General features: G+C 38.2%; 1 protein-coding gene across 2 annotated transcripts in view; it reads left to right on the forward strand.

Annotated features, from left to right (window-relative positions):
* PPP2R5E (protein phosphatase 2 regulatory subunit B'epsilon) overlaps window positions 1–13887 on the forward strand; it is a 2371886-nt gene extending 2357999 nt beyond the window's left edge. For both annotated transcript variants that reach the window (XM_044074552.1, XM_044074553.1), the window contains one exon: window positions 10981–13887. In XM_044074552.1, coding sequence (XP_043930487.1) covers window positions 10981–11080 — 100 coding nt within the window. In that variant the 3' untranslated portion in view covers window positions 11081–13887. The remainder of the gene's footprint in view (window positions 1–10980) is intronic.
* The last annotated feature ends 339 nt before the right edge of the window (window positions 13888–14226 follow it).

Genomic DNA, 14226 nt, shown 5'->3' on the forward strand with positions numbered 1-14226 from the left:
ACAATTAAACTCCAGTTGGCGGCTGTCTCCAACTTCCATTTGAATGAATGTACCACTTTCTCTTCTAGACCTGTGTAAGGCCTTCTTCAAAGGGATCTTTCTTCTCAGACTTCCTATCAAGGATCCCTCCCTACCAGTGGGATCTCACTCTGGTGTTGCAGTCTTTGACACAGAAACCCCATGAGCCTGCGGCGACCTGTGATCTCTTATTCCTTTCTTGGAAGATGGCATTCTTGGTGGCTGTTACTTCGGTCAGGAGGGTCTCCAAGTTGCAGGCTCTTTGCATTAATCCCCCTCTTTCATGGTGTTGTATAAGGATCAGGTGTCTCTCACGACCAATTCTTCGTTTGTCCCTAAAGTAGCCTCAGAGGCTAACCTTAACCAATCTATTCAGCTTCCTGTGTTCTTCCCCAATTTTTCTAATAAAGGGGAATATAAGTTGCATTGTCTGGATGTCCATAGACTGTTCCAGTTTTACCTCAAAAGGACTGAGAGTTTTTGGAAGTCCGATCAGCTCTTTGTTGGCTTCTCTCAGGCTAGGAAAGGTCAAACAGTTTCCAAGGTATCTATTTGTTGTTGGATCGCCAGTTGTATTTTAGCAGACACCTGGAGCTTTCAGGGCCAGTTAAAGCTCTCACTCTACTAGGGCTGTAGCCACATCTTCTGCCTTCTTGGTAAACTTTCCTTCGATGAGATTTGTGCTGCTGCTACTTGGTCTAACCCCCATACCTTTGTTTCGCATTATAAGTTGGATTTGGTGTCTAGGAATAGGGCTTCTTTTGTTTCCTCTGTGCTTCAGCATATCCTTCTCTGAGGCCACTCAAGGTTCATAGTAGTTGGGGAATCTGACCCATCCATGATCAGTGATGACACTGATAGCATCAGATATGTACTTAACAAAACTTGGAATCTGTGCTATCCAGTGTCATTATTCATCACGTTTCCACCCTCTTTCCCCCTCCTTCTAGAGATCTGGGAGTTTTCGGAGGGATGTATCCCTTAGCAGTTTTTTCATAGGCAGTTTTTCTCACTGCCTCTTTTCTCTCTGTCCAGCAAACTCGATCTGAGGGTTGTGGGTGACAAGGGATCTCAGGTAGGGGAGGAGCTTGAGCTCAGGCACTGTCTTCTAAGTTGCCATCTCAGATCCAAGACCCATCCTTGATGAATAATGACACTGGATAGCACAGATTCCAAGTTATGATAAGTACACAACTCTCTTTTCTTTCAGTACTTTACTGTAGGTGTTCAGAGCAATGATCGATAGTGCAATGCAAATCATATTGTGGGAATTGCACTTTAAGCTGTCATTTGACTATTCACCCTGACATCTGGAGCTTTTGGCTTGCCTTACACAGTGCACCACCCTCCACTACACTGCAGACATTAGGTGCATGTATTTCATAAAAGAAAAATGTACTTATCAACTTCATATTTCTTTTTCTGCAAAAAAGATAATGTACTTATCAACTTCATATTTCTTTTTCTTCAAAAATACGAGAGTTTTCAGAAATCTGTCCGTACCCTTCAAGCAATCTTCAAAGCTATGAAAATTGCCAGTCTTGAGATTACTCATCCCTGCTTTTGTAGAGTGATTGCATTGCTGGTTTGTGTATTAGATCTGTGACTTTGCTCTGATATTTAAAATAGAAGAGAAAAATGTTTGTGCCAGTCACACAAGACAAAGTTATGCAATGTTCTGAGATGACTGTTTAGTTACCATTGCTAGTTTGTGTGAGCTGAGTGCTTGAACTACATCACTCTGTCCTAGCTGTGTGTGATTATAAACTATCTTCACCCTGAATAGTAAGATGAGGTATAGAAACACCAGCTTCATGCAATACTAAAGTCCTGCAGTAAATTAAACAACGTCTGATTGCATACTGGTTAGTTTATGTTGTTAGCAGGTCTCCTTGGCGATCTGCCAACAAACGTACCTCCATTCAGCAAGCATTTGGGATCTATGTCAGCCTATCGAAAGCTGATAAGTGTGAGTGCTCTTTGATCAACCCCTAAACGTCGAACAACCTAAATAGTGACCCCCCCCCCGGAAACAAATCAATGGGCCATTTTTGGGAGTTTGCCATTTCCTCCATTGTGGTGTGATCTCATAGTTGGTATATTTAAGTAGGAGGGGTTATGGGGGGCACAGCCCACCACTTTGTTGTGTTTTCATTTTTTTTTTTTTTTTTTTTTTTTTTTTTGCAGAACAGCGATTTTTGTTTCCCCTGGGGGAAAAAAATCGCTGTTTCTTGTCTTCGCTATTTTGGTTGTTTGTTTTATTTTATTTTTTTTTTGCGGAACAGCGATTTTTTTTTTTTCCCTGGGAAAAAAAATCGCTGTTTTGTGTCTTCGCTTTTTTGGTGGTTAGTTTTAGGGTTGATCAAAGAGCCGTTTGCTCTTATCAGCTTTCGATAAGCTGATATAGACCCACATTCGTGGCATCAAGCATGGTCAGTAGTGTAACTTACTGGCAACTTCATGGGTCGCATAAAAACAAAAACTCCTTCATATTAAATTACTTTTTGAGGATCTGTTGGTTCTCTTCATGCTCAAGATTATTGGCTGCCGTTAGTTTGTCAGTTGTTAACAACTTCACTCCCTGCCCCCCCCCCCCCCCTAACCAAGGCCAACACTCCAAAAATGACGACTCCATTAAAGGTACAAATGTAAATCTCATGTCCATCTCACTTAACTTAGTCTAGTCATGCTGTCTGTACCACTGTAGTTAGCAGACACACCCCAGGTAAAAAAATACAATTGCAAAGAATTCTACACCCTCTAAAACTGTACCCACTTAACTCCGCAATCCATATCATTACTAGTGCTAGTGCCCTGAAGTACTCCCGCTCCTTCAGGAAATGCTTCCTACAAAACTGTTATCGTTCTCTGTCCATTTCCTCATATTCCTACTTCACTGTCAGAATTTCAACACTTAATTTCATTCTTTCCTCAATTTTAATATCCGCTCTAATAACCCTCCAAGCATACAGAGGACCTCATACACACTCATCTAACCCTTAACTATCTCACATGCTTCAGTGCCAAAAGTAAACATAACAAGCTGGATCATATCTGCTCCTTTCTAGCCTCCCACTTTCCTGACGTATTAGCTGTTACAGAATCATAGTTGAAAAAGGATTGCACCACTTTCAACATTTTTACTGAGTTTCACCTACAAGTTTGCTTCCCACCCGTAACAACTAGAAAAATATGAAAGACTAGCTTTTGAGCCATTCAAACTAAGCTAAAACACCACCTGTAACAAGGAGTGGTGGTGGCGCAATGCTCCTGCATAAATCCACTCTCAACTTTTTCTGTAGTTGCCCGAGCCAACTACTTTACTGAACTTGAGCCCAACTGGGTTATCACTAAACTGCCATTCAAGTCATCTACTCTCTAATACACTGCACTTGTTTACCTTCCAGCCCTTGCCACAGTAACAACATTGAGTTCTTCTGCATGTAGCATTATAGCCGTAACAAGCTCATCATTATCCTTTGTGACTTTAATCTTAACATCCTTAGCCATAGCAATCATGATGTGTCTGAATTTCTTGCTTACCTGAAACTATTCCAATTAGTATTTGAGCCAACCATTCCAAATCTCAAATTGCCACTCACTGTTAGACCTCATTATAACCTCCCACCCTTCCATCATCTCCTGTATCTCCACATTCCCAGCAACCTTCAGTGACCACTGCCCTGTAACATTCTACACATAAACTTGAAACTCAACTCCCCCCAAATATGGCCTCTTTCAGACCCATGTCTGCCCAAAAACTTTTCAAACTGTAAGCCAACACTCCATCACGGACTGGTCGCCCATACGATGCCCGACTGACTCCACCATGGCTCATAATTAATTCTCTCAACTTCTCATAACATTTCATAACAGTCACGTTCCAATAGTCTCCAAACTGTTTAAACATACCAACATTGAATGGTTTACTGGAGAACCAGAAAACCTTAATGCAAGTCTGAAATGAAGTCAGGAAAAATAGAAAAAAGATCCCTTGGCTACAAATATTGAGCACTACACTAATGTAACAGAATATTACCAAACAAGCAGTCATGAGCCACAAAGCCAAATACTAAACCAGGCTGTTACTCTCTCCCTGACAATTCTGACATAAAGTTACCCTTCTGGGAGAGCTTCTCCAAATAACTTTTCCTCACAAAGGCACATCACCTGTCATGTTGGCATCCTTACACCTTCTGACTTCCTGAAAGAGTTCTCCAGTACCACTGCAGTATTTATTAATCACAGGTGCCAAAGACTGCGAAAAGGGCACAACCTCCCTGAAAATGTTCACCAGTAAAGGTGTTGTGTGTGTGTGTAAATTTTAAAAGCATGCAGTTAGTTAATATTATTTGGAATGACTGAATTCAACTAATTTGAATACATTTTACCATATTGACATAATTTTAGTTGCAAACATTATACATCACTTATACTCTATCTAGTCATTGTCAATCAAACAAATCCTGCATTCTTTTAAACCTCATTCCTCTTCTACATGTATTGTTCCCACAATTCCTATTTTTCTTTTGTAATTTGCTCCTAACCTTGTCTAAAGATCCCACTTCCAGTCGTTGCATCTCTATTACTATATTCAACAATTTGTGTTCCACTATTGGTTGCATTTATTACCTTTTTATTGCTATTATTTTGAATGTACCCAGGCAAAGCCTGCAGTTGGTCATGCTATGATCAATGCTCTCTACCCCAGTAACTAAAATATCAGTTAAAAAAGTCGGTGAAGCATGTTGAACCTCTGACTGGACAAGTGGTAGAACTGACTAAGAATCAATAATATTGAAACACGCTGAACGCTAAAAACCCCATAAAAGAGAGGCAACCAGTAATAAATCTAAGGAAGCTGCACCTGTCAGTCAACAAAATACATGGAAAAATTGATTTGATTGTTCAAACAAAAAAATTTCGTTTAAAGCCATACATTCTATAAGAAAATTCAGAACTATAGACTCCACTTACAGGACTTTAAATCCATGCAAAATCACTGACTAACGTAACCAGCTTTACAGTACTCCGCACATCAAAAAATAGACACACATCCATCTTTAAGACCAGAGTGACATCAGATCACTTTGACCTGCAACTTCACCTCCCAACAAGACAAACTGTGCATAAAGCACATATTGTAAGCACTGTAAAAATAAAATGGAAGATTTTTACTAAGTAGTATTACTGTCAAGTACATTTTGGTTAGTGTTTTGCCATGGACCAGTAGAGGGGATTATCTTGCTCAGTGACATTAACTTTTCTGTTAAGATTTCTTGTAAACATGAGGCACAGACTGTATTGACACCACCCAGTAATTTTAAAATACTTATGTGCATATCCTATCCATCAGCATGTCTAATATTTCAGTGTGTGCCAGTAATCAAGCACTCCCTAAAAAAATATATTAAATTGAACTCACCAGTACCAGCAAGACTGGCACATCACACTTTGTGAATATATTTAATTCTAAACTTCATAGCTGTTTGTTACAAAACAAAAACTATAGAAAAAAAACTGCGCAAAAAAAAAAACAGACAGGCTCAACAACTTTATTTTTTAACCAGTCTAATCTGGTAACTCTGTAATTCACCTACGGTGAATCTAAACTTTTACACAATTACATTCCTTTTAGAATGGCTGCAATCAAATTAAGTAATTGTTCAGTTATTGTTTAAAAAATGCATTTCATATCAATTTATCAATTCATATTTTATAAAGGAGAATTATCTCATACAATTTATTTTATTATAGAACATTCAGCTGTAATTTATTCTTGATTTAAACAGTTGGGCATAATTGTATGTCTTAAAATTATTGTATCCAATTATACCATTATTGCCTGCATCTCACCTCTTGCCTCTGGCCAACACACTGAAAAGTAAATCTGAAACTCATTGTGCAGCTTACAGGGCTATTCTTATTCCCATTCCTGACATCACAACAATGTTCTATAACCTGTCCTCTTTGACCTAAATACCACTTTGCATCCACATCCAGTTATAAATACCACTCAACAAGAATTTCAGGCAAAATAATTATTGGAGCAATGTAACACCCAATTTTTCTCTCCATGCAAATCTACTGGACTCTGTCAAAACATTTTGACTCCAGTATTTCTTTAAATTCTTATTCCACCTGTAAGGAAGTACAACACTCTGTGGTAAAACTTCTGTAAATTCTGTATCTGCCTTCAGAATATACTAGCTCTCTCATTGTCTTTTCCAAAATTGGTAGAAACGCAGTAAAGTTGTTGAAAAAATTAACACTGTGACATTAGCCAAGAGCCTCTATTAAAATACTTATCCTAGATGTTCCCTTACTCCATATCATTTTTTCAGCCATAGAAAACTGTCTTCTGTTGTAACCTTTCTCTCTCTCTGTCTTTCATATATCATATTCCAGTAGTGTTTCTCAAAATATCATCATTAGAAGAATTAAATTCAGTATAGGGTAGTGAATCCAACAATTGTGAAGGATGCTGATCATTAGCATGAAAAAAATATTCACTGCTGTCACTGTTCTGTGTAAGGAATATTTTACCTTACACCACATTCTGCCAACTACCATCCAAATAAATCATTCTCATTTTGTCCTGATTGTAAATCAATGTTAGTCTATATTCATTACTGAATAATTCCTGCACACTCTTTACAAACACCAAATCATCTCTGTTAAGCTTATGCACAGTTGTGCAGTTCTGAAAGAAAACACCTTATTGTAAATAAAACAATTAAAAAAAAACAATCCATGTAAAAAGAAACATACAATTGGGCAAACTGAGTCTTCATCTTTGTTCCCTCCACCTGTCCATACACTTCCCAATCAAAAACAAAATTGTGAGGCCAGCAAAATTCTAATAAACTAATGGTCAAATGAATTTGTAGGTCATCCTCCATAAATCTTCGAATTGCCTTTAGCGCCATTTATGTTGCATATTGGTATAGCGTCATCTTCTTTCGGCTGTTCTCGTTAGGGGTCGCCACAGCGGATCACCTGTTTCCATTTCTTCCTGTCCTCTGTATTTTGCTCTGTCATACCAGCCACCTGCATGTCCTCTCTCACCACATCCATAAACCTTATCTTAGGCCTTCCTTTTTTCCTGTTACCTGGTAGCTTCATCCTTAGCATCGTTTTCCCAATATACTCAGCATCCGTCCTCAACACATGTCCAAACCAACGTAATCTTGCCTCTCTGGCTTTGTCTCCAATCCTCCAACCTAGGCTGACCCTCTAATATACTTATTCCTAATCCTGTCCACCCTCATCACACCCAGTGCAAATCTTAACCTCTCTAACTCTGCCACATCCATCTCAAACTCCTGCCTTTTTGTCACTGCCACTGTCTCCAACCCATATAACATAGCTGGTCTCACTACCCTCTTGTAGACCTTCCCTTTCACTCTTACAGGTACTCATCTGTCACAAATCACTCCTGACACACTTCTCCACCCACTCCATCCTGCCTGTACTCTCTTCTTCACCTCTCTTCCACACTCACGGTTACTCTGAACTATTGACCCCAAGTATTTAAACTCATCTACCTTCGCCACCTCTAACTCCTTGCACCCTCACCATTCCTCTATCCTCCCTCTCATTCACACACATATATTCTGTCTTAGTCCTGCTGACCTTCATTCCACTTCCCTCTAGAGCATATCTCCATCTCTTCAGGGTCTCCTCCACCTGTTCCCTACTCTCACAACAGATCACAATGTCATCTGCAAACATCATAATCCACAGGGACTCCTGTCTGATCTCGTCTGTCAACCTGTCCATCACCATTGCAAATAAGAAAGGGCTCAGAGCTGATCCTTGATGTCACCCCACCTCCACCTTAAACGCATCCATCACTCCCACAGCAGACCTCGCCGCTGTCACACTACCCTCGTACATATCATGTACTACTCTTACATACTTCTCTGACACTCCTGGCTTCCTTATACAATACCACAACTCCTCTCTAGGCACCCTGTCATATGCTTTCTCTAAGTCTACAAAAACACAATGCAATTCCTTCTGACATTCTCTGTACTTCTCCATCAACACTCTCAGAGCAAACATCGCATCTGTAGTGCTCTTTCCCGGCATGAAACCATACTGCTGATCACTAATCATCACGTCCCTTCTTAACCTAGCTTCCACTACTCTTTCCCATAACTTCATGCTGTGACTGATCAATTTAATCCCTCCGTAGTTACTACAGCTCTGCACATCACCCTTATTCTTAAAAATCGGTACCAAAACACTTTTTCTCCATTCCTCAGGCATCCTCTCACTTTCCAAGATTTCATTAAACAATCTGGTTAAAAACTCCACTGTCATTTCACCTAAACACCTCCATGCTTCCACAGGTATGTCATCTGGGCCAACAGCCTTTCCATTCTTCATCCTCTTCATAGCTATCCTTACTTCCTCCTTGCTAATTCATTGCACTTCATGATTCACTATCCCTACATCATCCAACCTTCTCTCCCTCTCATTCTCTTCATTCCTCAACCCCTCAAAGTACTCTTTCCATCTCCTCAACACACTCTCCTCGCTTGTGAGTATGTTTCCCTCATTATCCTTTATCACCTTTACTTGCTGCACATCTTTCCTAGCTCGGTCCCTCTGTCTAGCCAATTGGTACAGGTCCTTTTCTCCCTCCTTAGTGTCCAACCTTTCATGCAACTCTTCATATGCCTTATCCTTAGCCTTTGCCACCTCTCTCTTTGCCATGCACCTTGTCTCCTTATACTCCTGTCTACTTTTTTCATCTCTCTGACAATCCCACTTCTTCTTTGCTAACCTCTTTCTCTGTATACTCTCCTGTACTTCCTCATTCCACCACCATGTCTCCTTGTCGTCCTTCCTCTGTCCAGATGTCATGCCAAGCACCTTTCTAGCCATATCCCTTACTAGATCTGCTGTAGTTACCCAGCTATTTGGTCACTCTTCACTGCCACACAGTGCCTGTCTTAACTCATCCCTGAACTCCACCTCACAATTACCCTTTTTCAATTTCCACCATTTGATCCTTGGTGCTGCCCTCACACTCCTCCTCCTCTTCTTGATCACCAACGTCATCCTACAAACCACCATCCTATGCTGCCTAACTACACTTTCCCCGGTCACCACTGTACAGTCTACAATCTCCTTCAAACTGGCCCTCCTACATAAGATATAATCCACCTGTGTGCATCTTCCTCCACTCTTGTATGTCACCCTATGCTCCTCCCTCTTGTTAAAATACATATTCACCACAGCCATGTCCATCCTTTTCGCAAAATCCACTACCATCTGACCTTCTGCATTCCTTTGTTTAACACCATACCTACCTATCACTTCCTCATCCCCTTGGTTCCCTTCACCAACATGCCCATTGAAATCTGCTCCAATCACCACTCTCTCATCCTTGGGTACAGTCATCATCACTTCATCCAATTCACTCCAAAAATTTTCTTTCTCATCCATTGCACACCCAACTTGTGGAGCATATGCACTAACAACATTCATCATTACACCATCAATTTCCAGCTTCATAAACATCACTCTATCCGACACTCTTTTCACCTCCAAAACACTCTTATGTTGCATATCGGTATATAAAGATCTAATTCCACTGTAGGCCAGGAGTATGTATCCAAGTCAAATCTTTTACAGACTCAGAAAAAAATCCTTATATTTTTTATATTTGATGGGACCTTAACTAATATTTTTTCAAGTAAAAATCCAAAAGATTACCTACATGTTGCATATAAAAAAACAACAGTGGAAATACTAAGAAAAGCATGCATCCACTGTCTGCTTAAGTTTTGTAATAAACAGTTTGCATCACCTTGCTTCAAAAAAATTACCTCTATCCAAAATGTCCAACAGTTCAACATTAAATTGTGGTACAGGTTCTTTTATTCAGTAGTACATATTCATCAGTATTGCACAACAAATTTTTGCATATTTTCATATACTGTTCCTTATCAGAAATGACCCGGTTACCTCCATTATCTGCTTGATTAAATGTGAATTTTTAAATATGACACTCCAGCACTGCCTCCCAAAGTTATGGCTGTTCACTGCTATATGCATCTGATGTGACCAACCTAACTGATAATAGTTCCTGAGCATGCAAGTCCGGTAATCAGATTATGCTGTTAAAAAAAAAAAAAAAAGTGAAAACATACTTCATCTGTTTTATGAATTTAGTAGTTTCACTTCAGCACTGATGCTAGTATGAAACTAAATGCATGGAGCAGTTAATCTCATGCTCAAACTTATTGTGAGTGAGTTTAAACCATTACCATCCTGCTCCATCTGAGACAGAGGCAACTCTTTTAAATATTTTATTATGATCCACCCCTCCAGTTGATTCATCCTCATGCAAACACATGACCTATTGCATTTACTTATGTATGTATAAACTAATGGCAATGTCAGAACAAGTCATGATTGATTAATTGAAATCAGTGTTGAAATATATGCCAGGTTTTAAACCACATTAATTTATGAAATCCATACTTTGAGTTCCATTTAAAAATGATCATCAGATATGCCTTGTGTGTTGTTTTGCTTTACCCTTGGCATTCATCATTGTATCTGTGAAGAGACCTGATCCTGCATATCTGGTCCTCTTTCTGGACTGGGACAGTTTTATTGATATACCAATGTTAAAAAATGGTCAGGTTGTGGCCACAACCTCTCAGTGCCTGGAGATCAACTACTTAAATTTTGTCCAGTCTTCATGCTTTTGCGTTTTTCTCACAGCGTTGATGCAAATTAATATTAAATATTCAGAACTACTACATAGTTTAGTGATGTCAAACTGGATTAGAATGATATTTCACAGAGCAGAGGAAGTATTATTGGGTGTATATGTACCTTATGAATGAGATAAAGTCCATGTGTTGTAATTAGTAGCAAATTGATATGCTTAGCTGTTACAAAAATGTCCACCTAACCTCTCTGTTTTTATTCTGTTAGTGAAAAGAAAAAGGAGAAAGAACGAGAAGAACTTTGGAAAAAGCTTGAGGATTTGGAACTAAAGAGAGGTCTTAGAAGTGATGGAATAATTCCTACTTAACAAAGACAGCATTGGTGATGCCATTACCTGTGGATTCACACATTTATGTAGTAGGCGATGGAACAACAGTTTTCTGTATTGTGCAACTTACTTTACAGTAGATTTCACATCCGTTTCAATATAACAGCAGCACTGTATATAACTTTCTCTTTACTTAAAAAATTAAGAATTAAAAAAAAATGAAAGTAAGGACTTTGTCCAGTACCTGGACATTAGATGGACTTCTAAGAACTCTGCAAATATAATCATTGTTTTAACCCTCTTCTGAAACCCATTTCTCAAGAGACCTTTTGGATAAAATATCACTTCAAGAGTACCATTGTCAAGAGTTCCTCATATATCATTAGCAGAGATTAAGAAGATACCCTTGCAAATGTGGACGATCTTATTTAGCTTGTCCTTCTGCTACCATGCTCAGTCATTATTTAAAGTAAAAGGACTGTCTATTCCTTATGAGTATGTGTGATATTCTTTACCTCTGGAAAACCTAAGATGATTGTGACAATTTCCTTTGCACTCATTATCCCTAAGCTGATTTTTTTCACATATATAAGGGCCAAAAGGTAGAAAGTTTTAAAAAGCCCTATCAGGTTATGGCTTACTGGTGTAGATTTCTTGCTGATACCAGTTTGGATGTGGTTTTATTGAATGTGTAACTTAGAAAGTCACTTTAAATTACATTTAATACCAGAAATTAGTTGCAAGAATTTTGAGACATGTTTCTGGTCAAAGTGGTTTTGCTCAAGTAACTTATTTTGAACCCTTTTACAGCTGAATTTATAAAATGAGCACACTGGTATGAAATGCATATATGCACCAGTACTTGTCTGATTTTAACTGCATATGTTACATCAAAATACTACTTATTTTTAGAGTTGTGGTAGATGAACATTATATTGATTTGATATACCAAAAGTTCAAGCTTTACCATACAACACAGTGTAGCATTTTTGTTTTTGAAGAATTGTGAGAGTGGGAAGTGATGACTTTTGCCAATAGTGCTAACTGAACAAAGATGGCAGAAATGGGTTAATGCCTTATTTTGTAACAGTTACATTTTTAAAAGGGGCTTTAACCCTTTTAGGTCTGAAAAAGGCCTTTTTATCCAGACACTTGAATACCTATTAAACACAGGAAGTGTGTTTCTGTTTGGGTTTAAAGACTTGTGTACATTCTAAGATATTTATTTTTAAAAAAAATATTCTATTATGTGCAAGCATTGCATTTGCAAAAATGGAAGAGGGCTGTTTTTTCTACAGATATATTTTAGGGTTAAAATGTAAGTGAAAGAATGTGTTTAATGGGGCTTCACTGCTAAGTTTGGTTACAAAGGTTCAGGCTAGGTTTGTCATGTGCCCTCTTCGTTAAAGCAGAGGGTATCAGTAAAAAAAAAATGCAGCTTAAATTTTAATAGGCAAACCTTAGCAAATTAAAGCACTCACCTTTGGCTCCCTTTAAAAAAAAACTCTGGATTTCAAGTATCTGTATTCTAAATTGACTGCTCATTCAGACCTGTGTTTTTTAAGATTGGTCTTTATAATTCTTTTGAGCCAGAGAAAGTATTAATGTTCTTATATATGTTAATAAAAAAGCTGCATTGTAACCAACATTGTTTCAAGAAGTGATAAGGCGAGATTTTCTTAATGAATGTTATTTATATGCCTTGCTTTTCTGGTAGAGTCCAGGATTACTTTACTTCAGGTAAAAATACATACAGAATGTATTCAGCCAAGACAAATAATAGTATGTATATGTTTCAGGGTTACTGTTCAGACTGTATGAAATATTCTGTTACAGCAGTGAATTGATAATCCAGAAACTTAAATCCAGCAGTATTGCAATTGACACATCTGTGGATGAATATTTAAAAGTAATTAAATTACACTTAATGATAGCAATTAAGCTTATTCTGCAGAAGCCTATTTTAAAACGGTTTGACTTCTACACTTACTTCTTCCAAACTACACAGTGGTTTCTTAACCTAAAAACAGTGCAAGTAATGCATCTTGATGCTGTTTTAGGATTATCAGATCACTCCTGTAGACACATTGTTCTGTGACTTTCAGATACTGTAAACTTAGCAACTTTGTACATTTTTATAGCACTGCAACATCTGAAGAAATAGCAGCAGGTTACTGCATTTAACAAAATAGTCTATCACTGCTTGTTTGATTTGAACAGTGGGCATGTTATGTTATACATTTGAATGTACGTTTAGTAGATTGTCTTAAGTGGAACCCTCTATACTGATTGTGTGAAAGCACAAGTGCAATCTAAGTATTCATATTGAAAGCAAAAGTGATAACAAAAGACATGGACCTTTTCACCTATCTTCGGCAACATGTATCAAGTTCATGGTGTGCTTGTTCCAATGCTGTATATTTTACTGAACAAATGTTTAGAGACCAAGTAAGATGGTGCTGAATAGAACTTCTCTGATCATCAGGGTTCAGAACAGAAGCTTTTTCTTTCCAGACTGACATCTCAGTAGTCAAAAGAACTGCTACTTGGTATAAAGTAAGAAAAAAAAATAACTGTACCCTAGTAAGTTTATGCATTGACACGTCAGCCAAACCCATCTTTACATTAGCAAATGAGAGTTGTAGACCAACTGGATGCTGTCACATAGTGGACAGAAACAAATCCTGATTTTGTCCTTGTGATATTCTTTTAAGTGGGTTTGTCTGCAGTGAAGAACGTAAAGTCAAGCTATGCATATCATCTTAACTTCAAGAGAAAAGGTTTTGGAAATTGCTGTATATTTGAAATGAAATAAAGCAGTATGGTACAGCTGCTTAAGAGCCTTTCTCAGCCAACTGCTTGAAGTTAAAAACAGTATGTTGTCTTAAACTTAGTGCTGTATATTTGTCATTTTATGGATCCCGTACATATTTTTGTATGTCTGTTTTTTGAACTAATGTGTAATTTTCTGATGTTCTTGATGGCCTGCTTCACCTTTGTTTGATGCCAGGCTTGCTGTATTTTTTTACAGTCTCGTCACTGGCGTCAGTTTTTGTCTAAAAAAAAACAGGTGGGTTTACGAGTAAAATTCCATTGGATTGATGAGAAGTTGCTTTAAATGTACCAGAGGATCACTTTTAGGACTGCATTTCAGTCAGTATGAGTTAAGGGAAACTACATTTGTT

The sequence above is a fragment of the Protopterus annectens genome, chromosome 6.part0 (assembly GCF_019279795.1).
Source record: "Protopterus annectens isolate FY-2018-M chromosome 6.part0, PAN1.0, whole genome shotgun sequence".
In the NCBI taxonomy this organism is placed as follows: domain Eukaryota; kingdom Metazoa; phylum Chordata; order Ceratodontiformes; family Protopteridae; genus Protopterus; species Protopterus annectens.